Genomic DNA, 26,196 nt, shown 5'->3' with positions numbered 1-26,196 from the left:
TAGATGATGAAGAACTTGCTCTCATGATAAGAAGATTCAGAAAGCTAAACATAAAAGGAAGAAGATTCAATGCAAAGAAACAAAGTTTTCAAAAGCAAACAGACTAAGTCTCATTGAAGATGAAGAATCAAACAAAGATGTAGTCTGCTTTGAATGTAAGAAAAATGGACACATTAGACCCAACTGTCCTCTTCTAAGGAAGAAGAAAGGAAAAACTGAAAGATATTGAAAAGCTCTCAAAGCTGAAACCTGGAGTGATACAGAGTGCGAAGATAGTGATGATGATTATGCCAACATATGTCTAATGGCACAATCAGATTCAGAATCAAACTCCGAGACTCGATTTGATTCGAAAGTGAATTCGAGGTAAGTAACTTCAAAATCCCTATTAAAGTTTCAAAATACATTGATGAATTATGTTTTAGTCTTAAGACTTCTCTTAAAAGAATTTCAGAACTCAAAAAAGAAAATTCTGCTTTAAAACAACAAGAGAATGCTTTGGAAGAAAAATGAAATGCTTAGATCGAATGTTTCTTCTCTCAAAGAAAGTGAAAATAATCTTTTAAAAGAAAATGCATTCTTGAAAAATGATATTTCAAATATTTCCAAGAAATTTTCTTTAGGTTCTGAAAAACTAGAGAAAATACTTTCGCTCAAAGACCTTATTTCAACAAACTGGATTGGGAATGACCGTTGAAACCATTCCTTTAATTGATTTTCCTAAAGTAAAAGAAAGAATCAAACAAAGACCCACAAAAATGCTTACAAAAATCATTTTGAAAGGAACTTTGTAAAACCTTTAGGTCGCAATGCTCTTAGATGTTCAAAATGCAATAGTACAGATCATTTTGAGAAAGAATGTCCTATGGTTTGGAGACCTATCAACAAAGTCTGGGGAAAAACCGTATATCAGACTAACTCAAAAGGACCCAAGAAAATATGGGTACCAAAGAAAGCTTGAGTTTCTTTTTGAATACAGTCACTATCAAGAAAAAAGTAAAATGGTATCTCGGATAGTGGATGCTCGAGACACATGACAGGGGGATTCAAATTACTTCATAAAGCTCGCTCAAATGAATGGTGGAAAAGTCTCATTGGGAGGAAACAGCAAAGGAAAAATAGTAGGATTTGGAACTGTAAAGATTGGGAACCTCACAATAAGCAATGTTTCTTTAGTTGAATGGCTCAATTACAATCTGCTCGCATCGATCAGCTTTGTGATGCCGGTTTTAGAATCAACTTTCAAGAGGGTATTTGTTCAGGAACCAGTAAAGACTCTACTCAGTCATTCATGGGTCGAAGACATGGAAATATCTACCTCTTGGACGTGAAACCAGATGAATCGCAATGTCTAATCTCAATCCAAGACGAAGCAAACTTATGGCACAAAAAGCTTGGGCATATCAACATGAAGCGAGATAGCCAAGATCTCAAAGCAAAGAAGCTTGTTCGTGGTCTACCCAATTTATCATATCAAAAGTCCGATCTATGTACACCATGTATATTGGGAAAACAGGTAAGAAATTCCTTTAAACCAATAAATCAAGTCTCCACTAACCGTGTACTGCAGCTCTTGCATATGGATCTCTTCGGACCAACAAGAACGCAGAGCATTGGAGGTAAGAAATATTGTCTAGTAATTGTGGATGACTACTCACGATTTACTTGGGTATATTTCTTGTCAAGTAAGTCTGAAACCTTCTCTTACTTTGAAAAATTTGCTAAGAAGGTTCAAAATGAAAAAGGGTATGCAATTTCAAGTATAAAAACAGACCATGGAGGTGAATTTGAAAATCAAGACTTTGCAAAATTTTGTGATAAATCTGGTTTTCAACATTTGTTCTCCTCTCCATATACTCCAGAGCAAAACGGAGTTGTGGAAAGAAAGAATAGATCTCTTCAAGAAATGGCTAGAACTCTTTTAATTGAAAGTAATATCTCTTTACGTTTTTGGGCTGAAGCAGTTTCAACATCATGTTATATTATCAATAGAGTCTTTCTAAGGCCTATTTTAGAAAAAACCCTTATGAACTATTTAAAGAAAAGAAGCCAATTGTTTCGTATTTTCATGTATTCGGATGCAAATGTTTCATATTGAAAAATGCAAATGATCGAGTTGGTAAGTTTGAAGAAAAGTCGATGAAGGCATCTTCCTTGGATATTCAACCACAAGCAAAGCGTACGAGTCTACAACAAGAAGACTCAAACTGTGGAAAATCAATGAATGTCAAATTCCAAGATTCTACACAAAGTGAATTCATTCGAGACTCATCTCGAAGAGACTGAATCTGCTCCAGACTCTACAAAGTCTAAATCTCAAGAAGCAGTTCAAACTTTGAAGGATCAGCAACAAGTGACTGTTGAAGATTCAAGTGAAGGAAGTGATCATCAATCTGATAAATTAACCAGCAACTAGAAACATAAGTCCAGTCATCCCAAAGATCTTATTATTGGCGACATCAATGAAGGAATACGCACAAGATCCAAAAGGCGAGAAGAGTCTAGTGCCGTGGCTCTTATTTCTGAAATAGAACCCAAGAGCATAGAAGAAGCTTTATCCGATGAAAGCTGGATTGAAGCTATGCAAGAAGAACTCAGACAATTCAAAATTAATGATGTCTGGGAATTAACTCCAAAACCGAAAGGTAAATCAGTTGTTGGAGCTAAATGGGTTTTTAGGAACAAGATGGACGAGAAAGGTAAAGTCGTAAGAAACAAAGCTAGACTCGTGGCCAAGGGATACACACAAGAAGAAGGGATCAACTATGACGAGACTTATGCACCGGTAGTAAGGTTAGAAGCAATTCGTTTATTACTTGCATTTGCTTGTCATAAAAATTTCAGGTTATTCCAAATGGATGTCAAAAGTGCTTTCCTAAATGGATTCATCCATGAGGAAGTCTATGTGGAACAACCACCAGGGTTTGAAGACCCAAGGAAACCAGACTCAGTATTCAGACTCAAAAAGGCTCTATATGGCTTAAAGCAAGCACCCCGAGCATGGTACGACATATTAAGTAAGTTTTTAATTCAAAATGGATTTGTTAAAGGTAAAGTAGACACTACTCTTTTTATTAAAAGAGAAAGCAAAAGTTTTCTGCTTGTCCAAATATATGTCGATGATATTATCTTTGGATCCTCTAATGAAAGTCTGTGCAAGAAATTTTCTAAGACTATGCAGGATGAATTTGAAATGAGCATGATGGGTGAGTTAACCTTCTTTCTTGGACTTCAAATAAAACAATTGAAGGAAGGAACTTTTATTCATCAATAAAAGTATGCAAATGAACTTGTCAAAAAGTTCGGTTTGGACAATTGCAAAAAGACTGACATACCAATGTCAAGTGCCTTGAAGATAGACAAAGATGAAAAAGATTTCAATCAGACCCAAAAGAATCTCATTTGAATGCTGCGAAGCGTATTATTAAATATGTTTCATCAACTTCAAGCATCGGTCTTTGGTATCCTAAGAAGGAAGATCTTAAACTTATGGGATATTCAGACGCAGATCTGGCCGGTTGCAGAGTTGATAGAAAAAGCACTTCGGGAACTTGCCGGTTGCTTGGAAGCGGGGACAAAGGTGTCTTGGTTTTCAAGGAAACAAAGCACCGTGGCTCTTTCAACAACGAAGCGTAGTATGTAGCTCTTGGAAGTTGCTGTTCGCAAATTCTATGGATAAAACAACAGCTAAGAGACTTTAGAATTGAAGACTCATGCACGGAGATTAATTGCGACAACACCAGCGCTATCAATCTCACCAAAAATACAATTCTCCACTCAAGAGCAAAGCATATAGAGATTCGACATCACTTTATTAGAGACCATGTTCAAAATGGAGATGTTTCAATTCAATTTGTTGACTCAAAGAACCAACTGGCGGATATATTCACAAAGCCGTTGGAGAAAAATCAATTTGAATCTATCCATTCCAGACTCAACATTTTGAGGTATGAGGAAATCAAAGTCTAAAGACTTTCAGACTCAGACAAACAAGACTTTATCTGTAAGATAGTCTTGGTACGACCATCAGACTGTAAGTCTTTCTCTAATCTTATCTTGAAAAGGTACGACCGTCAGACTGTGTTTAAATTGTTGCTATATTTAATCGACGTAATTATTGCATCATTTCATTTTCAAAAAGAAAGTATTTTTGAAATAGCTATTTTTGCGGAAAAAGACAGTTATTTTGAAAAGGCATTTTTTTATTTCATTTGTGACGGTTCGTTTATCTCTCTTTTTAACCAATCGTGCACTGTCGATTGCTCTTCACTTTACTCTCAAAAACCCTAGAAAGCATCGATCCTCCATTCCCATTTGTCTTCTTTGTTTAATCTTCAAAAAGTTGTCATCTTTCCTGGGAAAGTCAAGCAAGGAATCTTCCAAAAAAACTGAGAAAGATGTCATCTTCAAGAAAGTCTTCGAGAATAGCAAGCAGGGGACCACGGCGAATGAGTGAGGGGCCTACGCACTTCGATCTTACTGAAGAAGAAGTATCTCGAACGAATCGAGCCCACAACATTCTTAGCAGCGTCATTCTCCACCATCTAGTCCTCAAGGTGTTGATCATCAACAACAGGAAGAAATCATCGAGGATGCAGACCCAGTAAGAGTTCAAAAGCCCACTTTTATTTACAAGTTATATCGTGCCTTAAAAGGAATTCGTACTCCTTTGAACTATGTTGACGATTTTCTTAAAGACAAAGGATATAAGAACGAATATATCTTTTCGCGAAAAATGGAAAGTTTGGGAATTGCTCGCAAAGGAGTGGTGAGGAAACCCTTGCGAATATCCCAAGTGATCCTCGTGGATCGGGGCCGAATCCCGTAGATGGGAATGATGATGACAATTTGTAAAGCCTATTTCAACCGAAAATGGGTATTGCGGCTGAAATTCAAGGAAAAATGGGAGATTTGTTCAGATCAAAGGAACAAAAGGATCTGTACTCGAAATTGCTGAAGCGTGGGGTAATAAACCCTAGGAGTGTGGATTTTGATTTTCTGAATGCTGTGAATGTGAACTTGAGGGAAAAGTTCAATTATCTTCAACTTGAAAAGTTTTGTTCTGACAATACAGAGGCCTATGCTGGATTAACTGCATATTTCTATTCAAATCTTAGCTTTTTGGATGCGAATAGATTCTCTTTCAGCGTTAAAGACCAAGATTATGTTGTGGATATGAATATGCTAGCAGATGTGTTAGGAGTCGAAAGAGGAAGATATCAACCAATTAAAGTTTCCATTGCTCGAGCCACATTGGAACTGGTGAAGGACAGGAGAACAGATGAGAAGATCACCTATTTAAGGATGAGTGCATTCAACATCTTGCTTCACAAGATTGTGATTAATTGCCTCCGACCAAAATCAACTTCCAAAGCGATGTTTCAAGTTCGGAGGCAAAGTTGATGTATGCCATCCTCTGTGGAAAAAAGTTTTCTCTCCCTCATACTGTTATGTTTCACATGTATAGAGCAATGATAAAGGACAGAGGTCAACTTCCTTCTCCAAGCCTTGTTACGAAGTTATTCAGACATTTTAATATTCAGCCTCCACAAATCTTTTGTGTTCGACCATGCGATCATATGGTGGTAGGATTGAAAATGGTGACCAAAATGCATCCGAAGGAACCGAGAAAGGAGTTGGAAAAATTCAAGGAGAAGACTCTGCCAAATCTCATCAAACCTCTTCTGCAGCTAAAAGAAAAGGGAAGGAGCCCATGGTTGCTCCATCCAAGAAAAGAAGAGCTCTCCTCGTTGAGGATGAAGATGATGAGGAAGACATCACCATCTCTGCAATGGCTCTAAAGAATTTACGTCGTCCTGTTTCACAGAAAGAATCAGAACAAATGACAGAGGAAGCAGAGGAGAAGGATGTAGAGGAGAAGGAAGAAGAAGAAAGAGAAGCTGAAAAAGAAGCAGAGGAGGAAAGACCTGAAGAAGAAAGAAGAGAAGAAGGAGAACCTGAGGAATTCTCTTCTCCACTGTAGGCATGAAAACGGGGAGATCAAGAGAAAGGAGGGAAGTCTTCATATCCTGATGCAAGTGAAGGAGTCAGTCGCTCACCTACTGACCCAGAGGATGTTTATACCTCTCAATTTCCAGAAGAAGGTCACGAAGTTTCATCGCCAAACCTGCGAGATTATGCTAATCTACCATCATCTGCATTTACCCCATCGATCGGGCCGAAGCAAGTACTCGGACAGATAATGCAGCAGATTTTCGCGAGAATCATGGATATTCTCTTGGAGATGCGAGGTCAAATTTATGCCTTGGGATGCGAGGTTCAAAGCTTGAAGAATGCAGGTCAAGTTTCTTCATGTTCATTGAATGATAAGATATAAGCCCTCTCGTTCAGAATCAGGCCAATGCCAAGAGTGAGGAGATTGCACAAGCGAAGGAAGACTTTAAAAGGGTGGAAGGCATCATTCAGTCTATGGAAGATTTCCAGCTTGTCCGTGTTCCCAAGCAATCTTGACTTCATCTCAACCTTTTTAATGCTGACAAAAAAGGGGAGAGATGCAAGATTTGTTCAAACTTTTAATTGTTTAATCGTGTGGTTTGTTTGTTTGAACTCTGTTTGACTTTGACTGTGTGTCTGGATGAGAACTGAACTAGACTTGGACTTGACTGCTTTTATTAACTACTATTGATATCTTATGGATGGCTTTATCGTATACTAATCTAACCTATTTTCTATGGTTGCAGATTCTAGTGTTATTCATTTAGCCATTTATCTCTATAAGATATGCATATGTGTTTGAGAAATGTTTTGCAGGTCAAAGTTATCCAAATCTGCAGGAAAGTTTTGTCACCATCAAAAAGGGGGAGAGTTGGAGAAATCTTCTTGAAGTATTTTGAAGTTGACAAAACGTTTCCATCAGTCTAGTCTGAAGGTTTGCAGTTTGACATTTAAAGTCTGAAGACCTCCGGACAGCCAGACTCAAGACTTAAAGTCTATCCTCATTGACAGTCTCTAATCCGTTGAAGAAAGGTTATCCAGAACTGGATGTTCCGTCAAGGATTTAATCTTATCAACTAGAGAAGATCTCGTGGCTGGAGAAGACATAACGGAATCCTTTGATTGATCGAGATTGATTCGATGATTGCCTAAATATTTTTGGAAGGTTTTACTTATGGAAACCGAGATCCTGATTATATAGGCGAACAGGATTGATGGGCTATTGACACGTTCCTTTAATAGCTCGAACAATCTTCCTAATTGATTCCGTCCAACGGGTAGATTGGAGGAATTCATTTGGAAAGTGCCAACGGGTATGATGGCATAAAGGAGTATATAAGGAAGAAAGTCTTAGTTGTTTGAGGGGTGCGCGATAGAAGAATTCCAAAGTCTGAAGCTCCTTTTTGTTTAGACAATCACTTTGAGCGAATACTTGTATACAAAAGAGAGTCTATATTTGTGAGAAACCTTGAGGAGGTGTGGTAGAACATCTACACTGTGAAATCAAGGCAAAGCTGTGCTGTAACTTCTCTTTTGATCATAGTGAAATCCAGCCGGTAGGCTGTCAGTGCGGAAGAGTGGACGTAGGCTTGGAATAAGCCGAACCACTATAAATTCTGTATTCAATTCTCTCTTCCTTACTCTCTTTACCTTGATCGTATTTCATTTTGTTAATCAAGAAAGAATTTTCTTTCTATCGTTTGCCAAGAATCGCTTCCGTATCTCGATAAATTGTTTGTGCACCTATTCACCCCCCTCTAGGTGCTTATACTAGCTATCTCATTTCTTACCCATTTTCCCAGAATACATGGAGTGCATGGATCAGTCTTTTGGTATGGTAATTTGGGTAGACCTCGAACAAGCTGCTTTGATGAGATTTTGGCTAATTGCTTCATATTGACATGACTAAGCTTTCTGTGCCATAAGCTTGCTTCGTCTTGAATTAAGATTAGGCATTGTGATTCATTTGGTTTCACATCCAGAAGATAGATATTTCCATGTCTTCGACCCATGAAAGACTAAGTAGAGTCTTTACTGATTCCGGAACATGTTCCTTCTTGAAAGAAGATCTTAAAACCAGTATCACACAATTGGCTAATGCTGAGAAGATTGTAATTGAGTCCTTCTACTAGGGAAACATTACTTATTGTGAGATTTCCAATTTTCACAGTTCCAAATCCCACAATACTTCCTTTGATGTTCCCTCCAAATGAAACTTTTCCACCATTTACTTGAACAAGCTTTATAAAGCAATTTGAGTTTCATGTCATGTGTCTTGAGCATCCATTGTCAAGATACCACTTTACCTTTTCTTGATGGAGACCCGCATTTAAAATAGAGTCTCAAGCTTTCTTTGGTACCCAAATTTTCTTGGGTCCTTTGGTGTTAGTATGATAAGCAATATTAGCCCATACTTTCTTAACAGTTTCCAAACCATAGGACACTCTTTTTCAAAGTGATCCGGTTTGTCGCACTTTGAACACCCGAGGGCATTTCGACCTACGAGACTTTACAAAAACTTTCTTGAAATGATTTTTGTAAGACTCTCTCGAGGGTCTTTTCTTAATTCTTTCTTTTACTTTAGGAAAATCAATCAAGGGAATTTTTTCTGCTGTCATACCTAGACCGGACTTATTGAAGTAAGGTCTTTGAGTTGAAAGAATTTTTTCAAGTTTTTCGGACCCTATTGAAAATTTCTTTGAAATATTTGATAAGTCAGTTTTTAAAAGGGCATTTTCTTTCAAAAGATTATCTTCATTTTCTTTAAGAGTGGAAACATTCAAATCTAAACTTTTAACTCTTTCTTCTAAAACATTTTCCTTTTGTTTTAGAGCTGAGTTTTCCTTTTTAAGTTCGGAAATTCTTTTGAGAGAAGTCTTAAGACTAAAACACAGTTCATCAATGTATTTAGAAACTTTGACATGAATTTTAAAATTACTTGCCTCAAATTCACTGTCTGAGTCTGATCCAGAATCTGAGTCTGAGTCTGATTGTGCCATTAGACATAGCTTGGCATATTCATTATCACTTTCTTCACACTCGTATCACCGGAGTTTCGGCTTTGAGAGCTTTTCGAAACTTTTCAGCTTTTCCTCTCTTCTTCTTCAGAAGAGGACAGTTAGGTCTGATGTGTCCCTTTTTCTTACATTCAAAGCAAACTACATCTTTGTTTGGTTCCTCATCATCAACAGACTTGGTCTGCTGTCTTTGAAAACTTTGTTTCTTTGAGTTGAACCTTCTTCCTTTACTATTCAGTTTTCTGAATCTTCATATCATGAGAGCAAGCTCCTTATCGTCCATATCATCTTCAGAATTTGTATCATCAGAATCATCATTTGATTTTAATGCAATGGATTTCTTACCTTTTGGATCTTCATCTTCATTAATTTGTTCCACTTCATAAGATGAAGAGTTCCAATCAGCTCGTCGACGAGATAGTGGCATAATTCTTTGCGTCTCTCTTATTGAAGTCTTTATGTGATTCCAATCCTTGGAGAGTCCACGCAGTAGCTTGTTTACCTTCATGGGATCAGAAATTGTTTGTCCTTGATTCTCAAGACCATTGACAATATCTGTAAAACGGCTAAACATGTCAGTTATAGATTCTCCCGGTTTCATTTTGAAGGTTTCATATTGACCGAGGAGAATGTTAATTCTGGGTTCCTTCACTCGATCCGTTCCTTCATAGGTGATATGTAATCTGTCCCAAACTTCTTTTGCTGTAACACAAGAAGATATTCTGTTATATTCAGTTGGTGACAAAGCACAATATAAAGAGTAAATTGCTTTTGCATCGAGTGCTTGTCTCTTGATTATCTCTTGCTGAGTCATTCCGCTGGTCTCAACAGTTTCTTTCCCTCTTTCAGAGACTGATGCAGCTTTAGGAGTAATTCCTTTTTCTACAACGTCCCATTCCAGAGGATCCTTTGATCGTAGGAAAGCTTTCATCTTGTTCTTCCAGATGTTGTAATCATTTCCATCAAAGTAGGGTGGTCTGGTATTGCTTTGCCCTTCCACCAGCCCTGGTGCTAGCATACTAGCCATGGATCTTTTACTCTGAAGTAAAACACTTCAAATAAAGTGAGTACACGAGGCTCGATACCAATTGATATAGCTAGTATACGTACCTAGAGGGGGTGAATAGGTATATAAATGATTTTTCTCGATAATTGCACAATAACAAACAGTTGATAGATTTGAGACAAACAATAATCAAAGTAAGACTGAGAGAATGGAAGAGAAAATTGAACACGCGGTTTATAGTAGTTCGGCTTATTTCAAGCCTACGTCCACTCTTCTACACTGACAGCCTATTGGCTGGATTCCACTATGAACAAAGAGATGTTACAGCGATGTTCTCTCTTGATTTCTCAGTGTAGATGATCTACCACACTCACTCAAGATATCACTAAGTATAGACACTCTCTATGTATCGACTAATAATCAAGGTGCTTGAGACTGGAATTTCTCTATCGTCATGCACTAAAGCAACTAGAATGTCTTCCTTTTATACTCCTTTATGCCATCATACCCGTTGGCACTTACCAAAGGAATTCCTCCAATCTACCCGTTGGACGGAATCAATCAAGAAGATCATTCGAGCTATTAAAGGAACCGACGATAGCCCATCAATCCTATTCGCCCATACAATCAGGATCTTGGTTTCCAAGAATAGAACCTTCCAAGAATATTTCGTCGACCATCAGATCTTCAAACGATCTTGATTATGAATAAAAGAATCAGTTATATTTATCCAGCCAAGAGATCTTCTCCAGAGGATAGGACTAAATTCTCAACCAAATACTTCGGCTCTGGATTACCTTCGTCATTGGATTAGAAAAAAAAACTATCAATGAGAATAGTCTTGAGTCTTGAGTCTTGAGTCTTGAGTCTTGAGTGCTGAGTCTGGTGATCTGAAAGTCTTCAGACTCTAAATAGAAGGTCTGTATTTATCCAGACTAGACTGATAGAAACGTTTTGTCAGCTTCAAAATATTCTGGAAAAATTTCTCCAACAGTACGTACATTAAGTATGGTACTTGCAATATAGGTAGCTAGGGTAAACAAGATAGACTGTGTCTTTGTAGAGATTGGAAAAGAAGAAAGACAATTTAAGATTTCACATCATCGAGGTCCATATTAAAGATTAATCGAATACCTAAATGAAAGATTGAGTGTAACGACTATGTGACAAAGTCAAAGCCTTAGTTGAGATTGCTGCATTAAAGATGAAAACAATAGACGGCAGAATAGTTAAAGATGAATGAATTGAGCTATAGTGTCTTTTTTTCCTTTTGTGATTCTTGTTTTGTTTCCTTTGTCTTTGTAAAAGACAAGTATCGTGGAAGCGTTGCTAATTAGACAGGTCTATACAGTTTTGTCTCTTTGCTTGGTTCAACCCATTGGACTAGTCTTGTGATTATCGATCCATTTCTTATTTTATTGGAACCTTGAAAGGGAATGACTATGAAATTTGGGAGTCTTATCAAACTTTAGGGATTATGCAAATCTATTGGACTTCCAAATTGATTAATGATCAAATGAAGCTATGGAGAAAAGTGCATCGGATAGTTTCTTCTCGATGTTCGATCATAACATAAAAATATTTTTCACACATGCACATTGTTAATTGGTCATTGAATATTTTATTGGGTATACCGGAAGCTAAATGATGTGGTGATTTATGTGATTTTTTTTTTTTTTTGGTCACATGATTTATGCGACTTGGGTTCAATTTATTTCTGCAAAAATAAATTATATGAAGAATATTTTCCTTAAAATGATTATTTGTATCACTTGATAAAAAATATTTTCTTTACTAATAGTAATTAATGTCTAAGCAGATATATTATTTATTTTTCTAAGTGGTATAGATAATTAATTTTTTTAAATTTTTTTTTTTTAAATCATCAAATGGAGAGGCATGGATTCGTCTAACTAATAAATTTTCTCAATTTGACGAGCCATGTTATGGCTTGATGCATGACATACAAGAAAAGTCAAAGATTGCATGAACAAGTATATGTACTTGAGACACCGCATTTGTTATCTGATGGATAAACTTCATGTATATCACTCGTTAAGGTACAATGTATATGTTTCTCAAAATTATTACGTGTTTAATTGTTTGCTTTAAAACCTTCTAATCCGTAGAAAATTGATTGTTTGTAAAATTATGTCCTCCCATTTCCTTTCTCCCACAAAAATCGGTAAAACAATGACAAATGGAAGAATTGGAAGTGAAAGATATTACACTCGAGATCCATCTACATTCTGTATGGTTCTAAAATTTGCATGAGCAGCCCTACTTTTGGTTGGAACGTACAAACCATTTCTATCATGGAGGTCTTAAATCGCATTATCACTTAAGGAATAGCACGATTGATATTTTATATCTTTAATATCTTTTCTTCATCCAAAGTAGTAAAAAAGATAGTGGTAAATGCTATATATGGAGCACAAGCTTGATGAACTGAACAAGTTCTATTATATCCAGAGCGATTGAAGATAACAAAGACTTAATTATTTGCACGCAGCCATGCACGCATGTGCACAGGCCAAGTCTGAACTCCAACATCTAACTTGGATCTTGCATTCAACAATCAAATTGATCGGTGGGCAAGAAAATAACACATTGCATACAACACCAAAGCTCCCTAGACCTCTCCAAAATCTGACCTAGATTCTCCAAGGAGCAATTTATTAATTGATCAACCAACTGGCCAAAAACCTTCAGCCATCTATAGTAGTCAATCAATGGACGAGAGTACTTCGGAGATGAGCTTGTCCACGTTATTGTACGAAGTCCCACCGGGCATAATTGCTTCCTCGGCCTTCGTCTTCCACTCCATGGCCTTCTTCCTCATCTCCTTCCCCTTCTCTCCCTCCATCAACTCCCTCACCAATCCTTCCACTTCGTCCCTCTTCACGTCATTGTCGATCTCCATCCCAATCCCCCACTCCGTGCAGCTATACCGGCAGTTAGTCTGCTGTTCCGCAAAGAATGGCCAGCATATCACCGGCACGCCGCCGCAGAGGCTCTCAAGTGTCGAGTTCCATCCGCTATGTGTCAGGAAACCCCCAGTCGCCCGGTGCTTCAGGACCTCCTCCTGCTGGCACCAGCTCACCAGCATCCCTCGGCCTGCGATTTCTTCCACGAACTCGGGCAGCAACACAGCCGACTTGCTCACCACAAGGTCCGGCCTTATGATCCATAGAAATGGCTTCTGGCTGTTAGCCAGTCCCCATGCAAACTCGGTCAGCTGGCCAGTGGTCATGACCGTGATGCTACCGAAGTTCACGTACACCACCGAGCCAGGCTCCTTCGAGTCAAGCCATGGCAAGCACCCGGGCTCCTCTCTCCATAAGTTCCCCCCTACCGATCTCAGGGCTTCGTCTTGGATCTGGTCGGCAAGGAGCTGGAGCGGCCCAATGGTGTAGATGTGGGGAAAGACGGAGGAGAGAGACTCCAGGACGTCGTGCTCGAGGGTGTCGAAGGTGTTGAGGATGACTGCGGAAGCCCTGAAAGATCTCTCGACTTCTCGAATGACGAAGTTGAGCAAGATATCTTGGTGGTCTAGGGTTCGGATGAAGGTGGGGAAGTCTCTCAGGCGAATGCTTTTCATGCCTGAAGTCCAGCTCACCGTGGTCTCCAGATATCCATTCAACAAGTAGGTTGGATCTGCCATCATCATAAAACAAAGAGTTACACCACGAACAAAGGGTAGATAGAACTATCGAGAATACTGTTCAAATATCTATCTACAGTTTATCCCAGAATCGCCTTTCAGTTTCCCTAGCAATCGTGCTAGGGGTCCAAACAGTAAGTAAGATTTGTATACAAAATCTCAGGTGTTCGGAATTATATGAGCTATATTTTTTGTTGTTTGGACACAAAAATAGTGACGCTGTAAACTAGTATTCGTATGTAACTTGAACCCTAGCACTACTTTATATATACTATAATTTATTATTAAATTTGTTCATTAGTATATGCAGTATTGCATCCGATGACCTAAACCAAAGTGATCGACCTATATACCACCTAACGTGGTCTTGCCGGATCATTTATAGTAAACATCTTACTAAATGATATGCATTTATCTTATTCTCTTTTATGCTCATGCCATGTACGAAATAAAATTGGTCTTCTTTCGAAATGTAAACGAAGGACGGGAAGCAACAAACGTAGGGAACTGAGAAACGTCTAAATTCCAAAATATGTAACTGCAAATATTTTTTGGTGAAAAAAGTTATTAAAAAAAAAAAAGAGCCTAAATCCTCCATTGACAAATGGAGTGCGGACCTTTCAGGGGGCGTAAAACCATCCTCGACAAGACGACGATACTTAGTGTAGCCAAGCAGCCCGCAAGCACTGGGCGTCCAAAACACAACTTCAGGAATCTTCAACTCCTCGGCAGCATCCACAGTGAACGTCATCATGCTGTCCGACACGATACACGTGACCGGGGGCACCACAGCGTCTTGGGATTGCTCTTGGAGCTTCAGGAGAAGACTCCTAAACGTCGATAGCCCGTGTTCAGATAGAGAAGCACAGAGCGAGGGGATGTCCTGGGTGGAGTCGGGGTCCGAGGGCGGGAGGCCGTCGGGGATCATGTCGAAGCGGAAGTGGGGCAGTCCGTCGAGGGAGTGGGGCCCCTGCGACCGGAGCAAGCGCTTGTGGATGTGAAATGATGAAAGTACGCGTTCTTCGGAGTAGTATCACCTGGAAATTTGGCCTCGGCCTTTATTTGCACACCTAATGTTGGCTGGAATGCAGTTCATTCAACTATATGTACAAAGACTAAATTACGAATAGTTGGGTACGTGTAAGTATTACAAGAGAAGACAAGCACATGCTAGCTCTTTTGCAATGAATATATTATCTAAAATTCGGTTTGCAGGGAAACCTAACCTAACCCATACCGCAACGGAATTTCAAAGCAAAAGAAAATCCTTTTAAAAAATACGGAATTGATAACACAATATATAGTTTGTGTAACCTAAGTTCATGTTGTTGTCTCAAACGCTCCATCTTATACTTAAAGCAAAGTAGATGTTGTAATGAAGGAAACTTAAGCGGCGAATTTCAAAACCTAAGTACAAGTTTTGCCAACTTGGGTTGAAAGAGAAGGGGAATAAAATGGCCTAATTGCACTTGCTATACAGCCCAAACTTAAGTTAATCGTGTTTGATACGTGGAGGCAAATTGGCCAAGCACCCGATGGTGTCTATATCGGGATAAACATTTTGGCAAAAAATATTGTACGAGTGTGAATTTAATTTTAAACCTTTTAATTTAGTCATTTTATTGATAAACATTTTGATCATTTACCAATATAATCGTTCTAGCAATTTTGGCAAAAAATCGTTGATGCCAATGTTGATAGTCCTATTTGGCATAGTTAGTGACGATGAGTTTTCATATGCACAATTTTTTCAATTCTAAAAGTTTTCTAAATTTTTTTTATCAATTTTTTTTTTTTTCTTTATTTTTTCCACTATGGCTGGTGAGGGTGGCTAACACCCTTGCAGACCATGGAGCAAGATGACCCTCTCCTAGATTTGGCAAGGACCTGGTTGAGAGCCATGTATCCTAGCTAGCCACAATGAAAAATATAACAAAATAAAAAAATTCAAGATTTTTTTTTAAAATTATAAAATTATTCACACTAGTGCTCACAATGTATGTAGGACGGCCAACATCCACACTAATAATTTCTGCCTACAATTAAGTAAAATGATTGCCAATTATCAAAAATTTATGAACTAGATTGATCAAAATTAAAATATTTATGATTGAATTGATATTTATATAATAAAATTGAGATTTTTAAATAATTTTCCCTGCTGCCAATAACTACGGTCTCCAATCAACAAAGCGACCTTCCACCAACTCACCTCCTCGTCTCGTTCTCTTTCCCCCATCCATACTCCAGGACCATGTATGTGCATTATAATTCTCGAATCTCTCTCGAAACTATCCTCGGACATTATGGAGTCCTCAATCATCGTGGAGAGCTCTTTTTTTTTTTTTTTTATGGGGGGTTGAATATCTTATAGAGCTGAGGATGGGGAAAAGTACCAAAAAAAGTGTTAAACCTATTACATTTGTACCAATTTAGTCATAAACTTTTAATTTGACCAATTCAATCCTAAACCTTTTTACATCGGTACCAATTCAGTCCATTCGGCCAATTTTGGCCTGCCGGTGCTAACGTGGACATCGGCTAGTGACCGGACGCCGACATGAAAATTTTTAATATATATATATATATATTAATTTTTATTAATTTTTCCTTTTCTTTTTCTTTTTCTTTTTTTTTTCTTTTTCCTGTTCTTTTCTTCCTCCTGGATTGTTCCGGTGGCCTCGAAGCCCTCGCTGCCACCGGCGAGGGTCACGCCCTCGCCCAACCTCTCCCAAGGCCGTGGGCTAGGCGGTTTCGCTCGGATCTAGGCGAGGCCAGCCTCACCTTTGCCCACAACAAGGTCTGGCGAGGGTCGAGGCCCTCGCTCGGCCTCGCCAGTCCGCGAGCAAGGTGGCTTCGCTCAGATCTAGGCGAGGCCAACCTCAACCTGGCCTTGCCGCGAACGAAGGTGGCCTCGTTCGCAACCGGCAAGGCCAACGTGGCCCACAGCAAGGCCAAGGCGAGGTTGGCCTTGCCTAGATCCGGGTGAAGTCGCCTCACCAGCGGCCCTGGGAGATGTTGGGCAAGGGCCATGACCCTCGCCGGCAGCCAAGGCCCCAACCCTCGCTTGTGGTAGGCGAGGGCTTCGAGGGCCTTACCCAGTGGCCGGCGAGCCTCACCGAAGGTTGGCCAGCCACCGCCAAAATAGTCCAAGGAGGAAGAAAAGAAAAGGAAAAAAAGAAATAAAAAGGAAAAGAAAAAGGAAAAAATTCAAAGAAAAAAATTTGCCACATCGGCGTCCGGTCACGGCCGATGTCCACGTCAATGCTGATAGGCCAAAATTGATCGAATGGACTGAATTGGTATCAATGTAAAAATGCTTAGGACTGAATTGGTCTAATTGAAAATTTTAGGACTGAACCGGTATTAATGTAAAAGGTTTAAGACTTTTTTGGTATTTTTTCCTTGAGGATGACATTATTGTCTCGTAGTCCATCAAGGAGATACCACCTTCATTTTGGTCAAAATAGGACTTCCAAACGTCATTAGTCCGAACCGTACAAATTAGACATTCTCAGCATCTTTAATTTCTTGGCTTCCCGCTACAGAGATTCATTTGTATAAGACGTTTCTGCAAACTAGCGAGACCAACACGAGGGGGCTCATAGTATCTTCGGAAGGCCAGTCAACTTGGACAGAACTAGCTGGTCGTGCCCATTAAACCAAGTCAGTGTAAAGATGCACAACTACGAAAGTTGCCACAATTCAACAAATCCATCTCTTAATCGAGCACATTATACTCCTAGCAATGGCACTCGTAAGAAAGGTACACATGACTGGCTATAAATAAGATCCTGCTGTACAATGATTTCGACCACGTCTATGATTCCTTTAGCTTGAAAATATTCGTTAAACAATCATGAATCAACATGACTGACTGTAAATGGATCTTGATGTATAATGATTTCAACCACGTCTAATGAATCCCTTGGCTTGAAAACACTTATTAAACGATAATAAATCAACATAATGGCATGTGATCTAATCCACCTCACATCCATTTACAACAATATGAAAACCACTCGGTTAAGCTGTCACAATTGACAACACTTCGTATTATTTAACAACATGAACGAATTCCCCAACGGTTCACGACCCTGAGGTACTGTACCATGGCTTGGAGGACTAGTACAAACGCACCAACAATCCCCCCCTTCCAGTGTGATTGAGAAGGAATGGGAGATCTTAGTCTTGAAGCGTCCGCATTTACGAGATTCAACATCTAACTTGGATCTTGCATTCAACAATCAAATTGATCGGTGGGCAAGACACTAATGCATTGCATACAACACCAAAGCTAGCTAGACCTCTCCAAAATCCAACTTAGATTCTCCAAGGAGCAATTTACTAATTGATCGACCAACTAGCCAAAAACCTTCAACCATCTATAGGGGTCAATCAATGGACGAGAGTAATTCGGAATGAGCTTGTGCACGTTATTGTACGAAGTCCCACCGGGCATAATTGCTTCCTTGGCCTTCGCCTTCCACTCCATGGCCTTCTTCCTCATCTCCTTCCCCTTCTCTCCCTCCATCAACTCCCTCACCAATCCTTCCACTTCGTCCCTCTTCACGTCATTGTCGATCTCCATCCCGATCCCCCACTCCGTGTAGCTATACCGGCAGTTAGTCTGCTGCTCCACAAAGAACGGCCAACACACCAACATTCCTCTGTCCTCCATTTCTGCTAGGAACTCTGAGGGCAAAACCACCGTGTCACCAGCGACGAGGTCGGGCCTTATTATCCACAAAAAGGGTTTTTGGCTGTTAGCCAGTCCCCATGAAAACTCGATGAGTTGCTCCGACGTTACCATGGCAATGCTCCCAAAATTTATGAACAACACCGAATTGGGTTCTTTTGAATCCAGCCACCCCAAACAAGTGGGATCTTCTTTCCACAAATTTGAGCCTATGTGACCTGAGTTGTCGTCTTCGATTTTATTGAGAAGTAAGTGAATCGGACCCATTGTGTAAAGATTTGGAAATATGGAAGAGAAAGCCATTAGAACATCCTTTTCTAAGCAGTTGAACGTGTTGAGGATGACTGATGAGGCTTGTGTGTTCTTTCCATCCGTCATATGATGTAGTTGACTATGATATCGTTTACCATCGGTTGTCCTGATGAAGCTGAAGATCTCGCAGACGAATGTTTTTCATACCAGGAATCCAGTCTATGGTGGTGTCTAGGAATCCATTTGTTAGATGTCACGACCTACCCTCGGGAGGAGAGAACAGGTTTAGGGGTATTGCCTAAAGGACGGGCCTAAGACCCATGATTAGGCGTGAGCTCTCCCAAGCCCATACCCCACGTGACATTTGGATATTTCCTATGAATTTTTGCACAGAATGAGTCGCCACTAGCCTATTGGAGTCGGCTAGAAATCAAGTGAGGCACGGGAGGATGCCACACTTCCTACGCAACCAGAGAATCTAGGGTCGGGGACTTGATTACACTAATTGACCAATTAGTGCCCTTTCGGTACCTATTTTTGTTCATTTTAACAAAATGATTTTTTGTCAGGTAGTTTGAATTGATTTTACTCATCCACAAACATATTAAAGTGATCATACGAGTGCAATCTAAACACGTACTATTAAACATACCATATGACTACACACATACCATTAAACATATCCACCAATAATCATAGCTAACAATGTCCTAATCACCATAAGACTACACACATACCATTGAACATAACAAGATATACAATTTAAAGATGCGATGTAATCAAAATAAATGCATAATTACACTTAAAACGACAACCTAGCAATCCCTAACCAAACTCTGTCAATTTTTAATTTTCAAATTTTTTGTAATTTTTTAATTTTTTTTAAAATTAACTTTTTTTAATTAATTAACTTTTTTAACTTTTTAAAATTTTTTTAATTAATTTTTTAAAATTTTCTCAAAAAATTAAAATTTTCGATTTTTTAAATTTTCGATTTTTTTAAAAGAATTTTCGATTTTCTTTAATTTTTAATTTTTTAAAAAAATATATAATTTTTATTTGGAAAAAATGGGCGAACCGGGTCGGATTTGGTCGACCTAACCCCGTTCGGCCCGGTCGCGAGTCAAGTGCAGTGGGAGACCGGACTCGGGTTTGGTCCGGTTGGGAGACAGGCGATTGGCCCGCTCGGAAAGAGCAAGGCCCAATCGGACCTTCAATTAAATTCGGATTGGGCCTAACCAGCAAGCCCAACCTAGTTCTAAGTTTTTTTTTTTTTTAAACGAAGCCCACAAGCCCTATACACTAAAACGGCCCAAAACGAAGCCCATTCCTCTTTTCCTATTAATTTTTTTTTTTTATCTTTTTGTGCTTTTGTCTTTTCTTTTTTTTACTCCCTTTTTCGATCGTCTTCTTCGGGGTCTCCCCTCCCGCAGCCGCGACACGCCGAAGCTTCTGCATCTCCTCCACCGGTCCAACGCCAGCAACATCGCGAGTTCTAACCGCCCTAAGGAAGTCGTTGGACCACTGCCGCTCACTAGTCGTCCCCCTCAACCGGCACCGGTTACCTATTCTGGCAACCCCTAATCTATTTCCAACAAACGAGTCCTCGGTCCAACTACATGCCAATATCTCGCGCAAACTGTCCGAAAACACAACAAATCAGGGCAAAGCAACAAGGATTCAGCAAGCATGGGGGGAAAAATGAATGGGTCCGGCGTTAAAATGCGAGCTAGTCCTCAGTTTTCTTTGGGGAATTTTGTCAAACACATGGTTTGCACTACCGAACTCGAAGGATTTCGGCTCAACCGAACGCCAAACACGCTTTAGAGGTCTCAAAATATAACGTAGGAGGACATCGGAGCAAAGTGCAAAGGCGACATGGACCGAGCTCACACGAACCGGTCGACCGTGAGCTCGGCCCAGCATTCTCCAGAAATGGGGCCGCGGGATTCAGAAGGCTAACCTCGTTCGGGGAAGGGCTATAGCGGCAGCAACGGACGGACGAACAGACCTCGGGGCGACGACGAGTTGTTCCCTCAAGCTTCCTGCCTCCGGTTCGGCCTCTTCACCCCCTCGTATTTCTCTCTCGCTCCCTCTCGGTCTGGTGTTTTTTGATTTTTTTCCCCTTCCCGATTCCTCGGTCTCTCTCCTAGTTTTATGCTCAACCAGCAAGCGCGCATGGCCTCTACAGCTGCCAGCTTGCTAGCCGGACTGCACGCCCGACCCACGAATCACGCCGCCGCCTACCACCAATCCCTTTGCTCCCTCTATCACTGCTCTGCTTCTAGTTTTTTCTTTGCAAGTCTTGCAGCGAAGACCGATTAGGGGAGGCGATCAGCTCACTCGCGGGCTGGGCTGAAGGAGGCAGTGGACTGGGTTGGGCCTAGCGTAGGGAAAAAAGAAAAGGAAAGGGGCGGGTCGGGCCAAGGCTTGATTCAGCCCGACCTAACTGATTTTTTTAATTAAATAATATTTTTAAAAAAAAATCTTTTGTGATTAATTCCTAACATTTAACTATTTTAAATTGATTAATTTAGGTGAAATTTAGATGTCAACATTAGATAACTTGCATCTGCATCGAAACACGTGGATATAACATAATATCAACAATAACAATTTATTAAACAAACCAACTGAAAGAATTGTGTTTGAGACCACAGTTATCACGACGACTTTCAAAATCTTAAAGGACACACTCCAATCAATTAGCCAGGAATTTAAGAAGATTCATGTCATGCAGATAGGTTGCTTTTAAACTTAATACAGAGTAAAGAAAATCCTATACTTCCCTAACCTTTAAGGGGGAATAGCCATTTTTTGCAGAGCATATGGTACTGAGTATACACCAAAGATCCACAAGCACTGGGAGTCCAAAACAGCACACGAGGCACTCCAAGCTTCTCCACAGCATCAAGTGCAAACGACATGCCGCCGTCCGCTATTACACAGCTCACCTTAAGAACCTCAGTATCATCGACAGACTTATCATTGAGCCTCCCGAGGAGGTCCATGAAAGGAGCCAAGCAATTCTTGGAAGTGGAATCACAAAGAGAAGGGATGTGCTGAGTGACATCTTCATCAGAATCACTTGTTGGCAGGCCATCGGGGATGGTTTCAAAGTGAAACCTAGGCAAGCCATCGAGAGAGCTCAGGCCTCTGGACTTGAGCAAGCGCTTGTGGTTGTAGTCGGTGTGCACGAACGTTATGTGAAAGCCTCGGTGGTGGAGGATCTTGTCGAGCTTCAAAATAGGGTTTATATGACCCTGTGCTGGGTAGGGAATAACCACTGCATGATGCTTATCTCTTGCTCAACCCATCTCCCTCCCTCCCTCTCTCTCTCCGTGAGAAGACAAGACAGGCTCTCCACAGAATCGCAGAAGATGGGGTTGATGGGTCAGGGGGCTTTCATTTCATGTGTGTATCGGTATAAGCTCGTAAAAAAACCCCGCGTCTTGATTCATTCATGCTCGTGCAATAAGAGAACAAACGAGCGTCGTCAAAAATGAACGCGGTAGATAGATCCACCGGCCATCCTTTTTCGTTTTTCATTCTTTTTGGTTCTCCTTGGCGTTCCAAATTCTGACCTTATATGGAGAACTATTTTCCTTGGTACGATGAACATACGGCTTTTGTGGCAAGAGAAACAACATCATATGACTATGGTTTGTTAACACCTAAATTTTACAATTTTATTTAGAATTTAATCATGTATAAATTTATGAATTAGTCACTAAAAAGAAGAAGCACTTTCATTAAAATGTATCGTGTGTTATGAAATACATGAATGAATGAGATACATGAATGAATATTCATTATATTCATCTTATCTAATGTACTTATTATGGTACATGTGTATCATATATTCTAAGTACATCTCCATATACAATGAACGTTCATCTCTCTTATCCAGTACATGTATCATTCGATACATTGATATTAATGATAAGTACATTATTGTTCTCCTATAAATAGGAGTTCAGTTTTGATGTACAATAACAACACAGAACAATAATCACAATACAGTGAAATATCTGGCTTTCTCTACTATCTCTAGTGTTCACTTGTTTTCTCTTCTCAATCTCTTCTCTATTACATATTTGCAATGCGATATTTTACAACATCGTGTATGTTTTTATTAAAATCCGCGTAGACATTAAGAGCATTTACATAACTATCAACAATTATTAAATTTATTTTTAAAAATCGAAAAAAAAAAAAAAAGACAAAAAAGCAACGCCAGCCGAGGCTAGGTTGGTCCGCCCTTCTTTCTTTTTCTCTTTATCCATTTCCATTGGCTTGGGCCTGGCCAGCCTCCTTCTTTTTTCCTTTCCTTCACCAGCCCAACCTTCTTCTCTTCTTCCTCTCTCTTTCCCTCACGCTCTCTGTTGAAAGAAGGAAAAGCAAAGTACGAGCCAAAGGAGACCAAGGGAGCAGAGGAGGCAGCGGATCGCACAGCATGATCCCGTGGTCGGAGTCAAGCCGGCAAGGTAGCTGGGGTGGCGGGAGCCATGCGCGCTTGCTGGCCGAGCATAAAAGCGAAGGGGCTCTTTTGGGTTCGAGAGAGAGATTGGAAGAGCTCGAGAGGAGAGGAGTCAAGTCGAGACAATGAAAGATGAGACTGAACGAAGAGCGAGAGGGAGCCTCGGCTGACCACTTGGCCACATGCGAGCTCCGTCCAACGACCCCTCCTGGTAGAAGTCCTCAAGCTTGAACTAGTAAGGTTCCGTTTTTGCCTTACTGCCCCTCTTGGGTACGCCGGGCTGGGGTTCGTGGCCATTAGGCTCACACGAACTCCGGCCCCCATAGGTCTTTAGCTAAGTTGCTGGGCGTTATTGGATGTTTGCTGAGAATCCTGACCCTGTTTCAAGTCTCAATTGAGTCGGAAACTCTTCACTCGATGTCGCATGCCACCCGCTCGATGAAATGCTTCACCGAGATCTAGTTTTGCTTTTGCCCTTTTAGTAGAGGTCCTATTTTGCACTCATATTTTTCACAAATTGGTCGAACGTAGGTTATGAAGTTGTAATGGGTCATAACCCACGTTCAACCCATTTTAAGTTCAATTTTATATGAGTCGAAAATCGATCACATGTTCTGACCCAATTTCGACCCATTTTTAAAACCTAAAATATATTCACATTCGTTGAGTCAGCGACAGCCCTTCGACCTTCGTCCTCCGCCGCTCGCCTCCACCACTTGCCACCTTCACCACTCGCCGTCTCGGCTCGCCTTCGCCACTCACCGCTGTGGCTCGCCTCCACCGCCTGCCTCTGAGGCTCACCTCCGCCGCTCCCTTAAAGGTCGCAGGCGTCGGGTGAGGCTCGAGCTCGCCAGCATCGAGCGAGGCTCAAGTTCACCGGCATCAGGCGAGGCGAGGCGAGGCTTGAGCTCGCCGGCATTAGGCGGGGCTCAATCTCGCCATATCTGGCGAGGCCGAGGCCCCGCTCGACCTCACCGACAATTGGCGAGGGTCGAGCTCGCCGGCGTCAGGGGGTCGACCTCGCCAGATCGGCGAGGTAGAGCCCCGCCCGACGCCAGCGAGTTCGATCTCACCTGTGGCCAGTCACCGGCTGTCATCGTGGCCGGCGGCCGACCGAAGAAGAAGATGAAGAAAATTATTATTAAAAATTTAAAATGATATTTTAAAAAATAAAAATAAAAATATATATTTTTAAAATAAAAAATATTAAAATTTTATTTTAAAAATTAAAACTTCGATTTTAAAAAAATATTTTAAAAAGAGTTATAAAATTTTTCCATTAAATTTGTATTGCATAAAAATATTTTAACAATAAGTAAGTTTTAGCAATACGAGTCGGGTTGGGTATGAGTCGAGTACAGGTCAGGTTGGGTATGGGTCATTAGATTTACACTACAAGAATATGGGTCAAAACGAGTTAAATAGGTCAAATATGGGTCGACCCATTTTCGATCCAACCCATACTCGGTCTAACTCACCCATTTACCACCCCTACTTTTTGGCCAAAACTGAATATCCATAGGTCGATTTGTTTAGTTGAGATGTCATTTTTGTGATTAGCATTTCCCAGGCGTTGGTCTTTCGATCGTTTCGCTGCCATCGGCCCACCGCCCCTGTCATCATTTACATTGTTTTGTGTTTCATGCTTTGTGGCCGATAATGGCCGTCCGATGACAAAAGGAAATTGACAGGGAGGTCAGCCGACGAGTGGTGGTCGAGGTGTACGACCGGTGAAGGGTAGTAGCTCAGCGATGGCTTGAGATTTGGACGAGGTTTCTCTAGAAACGTAGGAGCTTGGGTGAGGGCGGGAGCTTGTTGAGGAAGATCGTCGAGGAAGAAGATGGGCACAGGGAAGGGACAAATAAAAAAAACAAAAGAAAAAAGCAAGAGAAATAAAAGTGCAGCAAAAAGTTAAAAAAAAAAAAACAGAGAGAGTAAAGAAAGCAAATGTTGGCTTCCGGTGTGGAGAGGAGTCGTCGAGGGGGAGAGGGAAGTGCAGTAGAAAACACAAAAAATAATAAAAAATTTTAATTAAAAAATATTATTTTTATTATTATTTAAAAAAAGCAAAAAAGGTTTTTAAAATAGGTTTTGTCTTTTTTAAGGTAAGTTCGGGTCATTGGATCTGGTTAGCAGGTCGGATCGGGTTTGCCCGGTCCAAACCCGTTTTCCGAATATAATAATATTAAATATGAAAAATATATTCAAAAATTCAAAAAAAAAAAAAATAAAAAACTTAGAAAAATAATAAAAATTCAAAAATTTCGAAAATTCAACAACATTCAAAGAACATTAAAAAATGCAAAAATTTAAGAAATTATTGAAAATTCGAGTTTTTTTTAAAATTAATGGAAAAAGAAAATTAAGGAAAATTTAAAAATCCCGATAAAATTCCAAAATTCAGAAAATTCTAAAAATTTCAATAGTGATTAGAAAGACACCAAAAAAATAAAAATCAAAAGGTTTTGGAAAATTCAAATATTAAATTTTTCCAAAAAAAAATCCAAAAATTCTAAAAAAAATTGAAAAAAGAAAATCTTCAAAAAGGTTAAAATTAATCTCTTGGTTTATTTTCTCCTAAAAACTGGAAGTCTTTCAATTAAGAATTCTACTCAAATGAATACCTTTTATTGTGCAATTTTGGTATATTAATTTTGGCTTTCCTTTAATCTAGTTAGGATTAGTATTTATATTTTCTTTGATGTAAAATCTTTGCTCTCCCATGCAATTTATTTAAATGCTTTCATTGACTGCTAATTGCTATTTTAATGATTATGTACTCGTGTAATCACATATGTTAGTAGATAAGTATAAAATCAATTCAAATTGTCTGATGATGAAGATTAGATACCGAAATGGTATTAATTGGTTAATTAGTGTAATCAAGTCCTCGAATTTAGATTCTCTGGTTGTGTAGGAAGTAAGTCTAACCAACCCCAATAGGCTAGTGGTGACTCTTTATTACAAAATTCCTATGAATTCTCTAGTGTCGCGCGAGATATGAACTTGAGAAAGCTCGTGCTTGATCATGGGCTCCAAGCCCGATCTTTAGGTAATACTCATAAACCTATTCTCTCCTCACGAGGGTAAGTCGCGATATGGTTTAATGTGCTTATGCAATTC

The 26,196-nt window shown here is 39.9% G+C and overlaps 1 protein-coding gene and 1 pseudogene across 1 annotated transcript; both read right to left on the bottom strand.

Moving 5' to 3' along the window:
- Positions 1–12,703: 12,703 nt before the first annotated feature.
- On the bottom strand, positions 12,704–14,675 carry LOC120288568 (7-deoxyloganetin glucosyltransferase-like; the record flags this gene model as incomplete). Its single annotated transcript, XM_039302639.1, has 2 exons — positions 12,704–13,641; positions 14,267–14,675. Coding segments are annotated over 2 exons (1,347 nt in total), but the record flags the coding sequence as incomplete, so codon positions are not given.
- A 3,330-nt stretch (positions 14,676–18,005) lies between these two features.
- LOC120288567 lies at positions 18,006–21,910 on the bottom strand (annotated as a pseudogene).
- Between the last annotated feature and the right edge of the window lie 4,286 nt (positions 21,911–26,196).

Source organism: Eucalyptus grandis, chromosome 9 (assembly GCF_016545825.1).
Source record: "Eucalyptus grandis isolate ANBG69807.140 chromosome 9, ASM1654582v1, whole genome shotgun sequence".
Lineage (NCBI taxonomy): Eukaryota > Viridiplantae > Streptophyta > Magnoliopsida > Myrtales > Myrtaceae > Eucalyptus > Eucalyptus grandis.
This window is presented reverse-complemented; position numbering and strand designations above follow the sequence as displayed.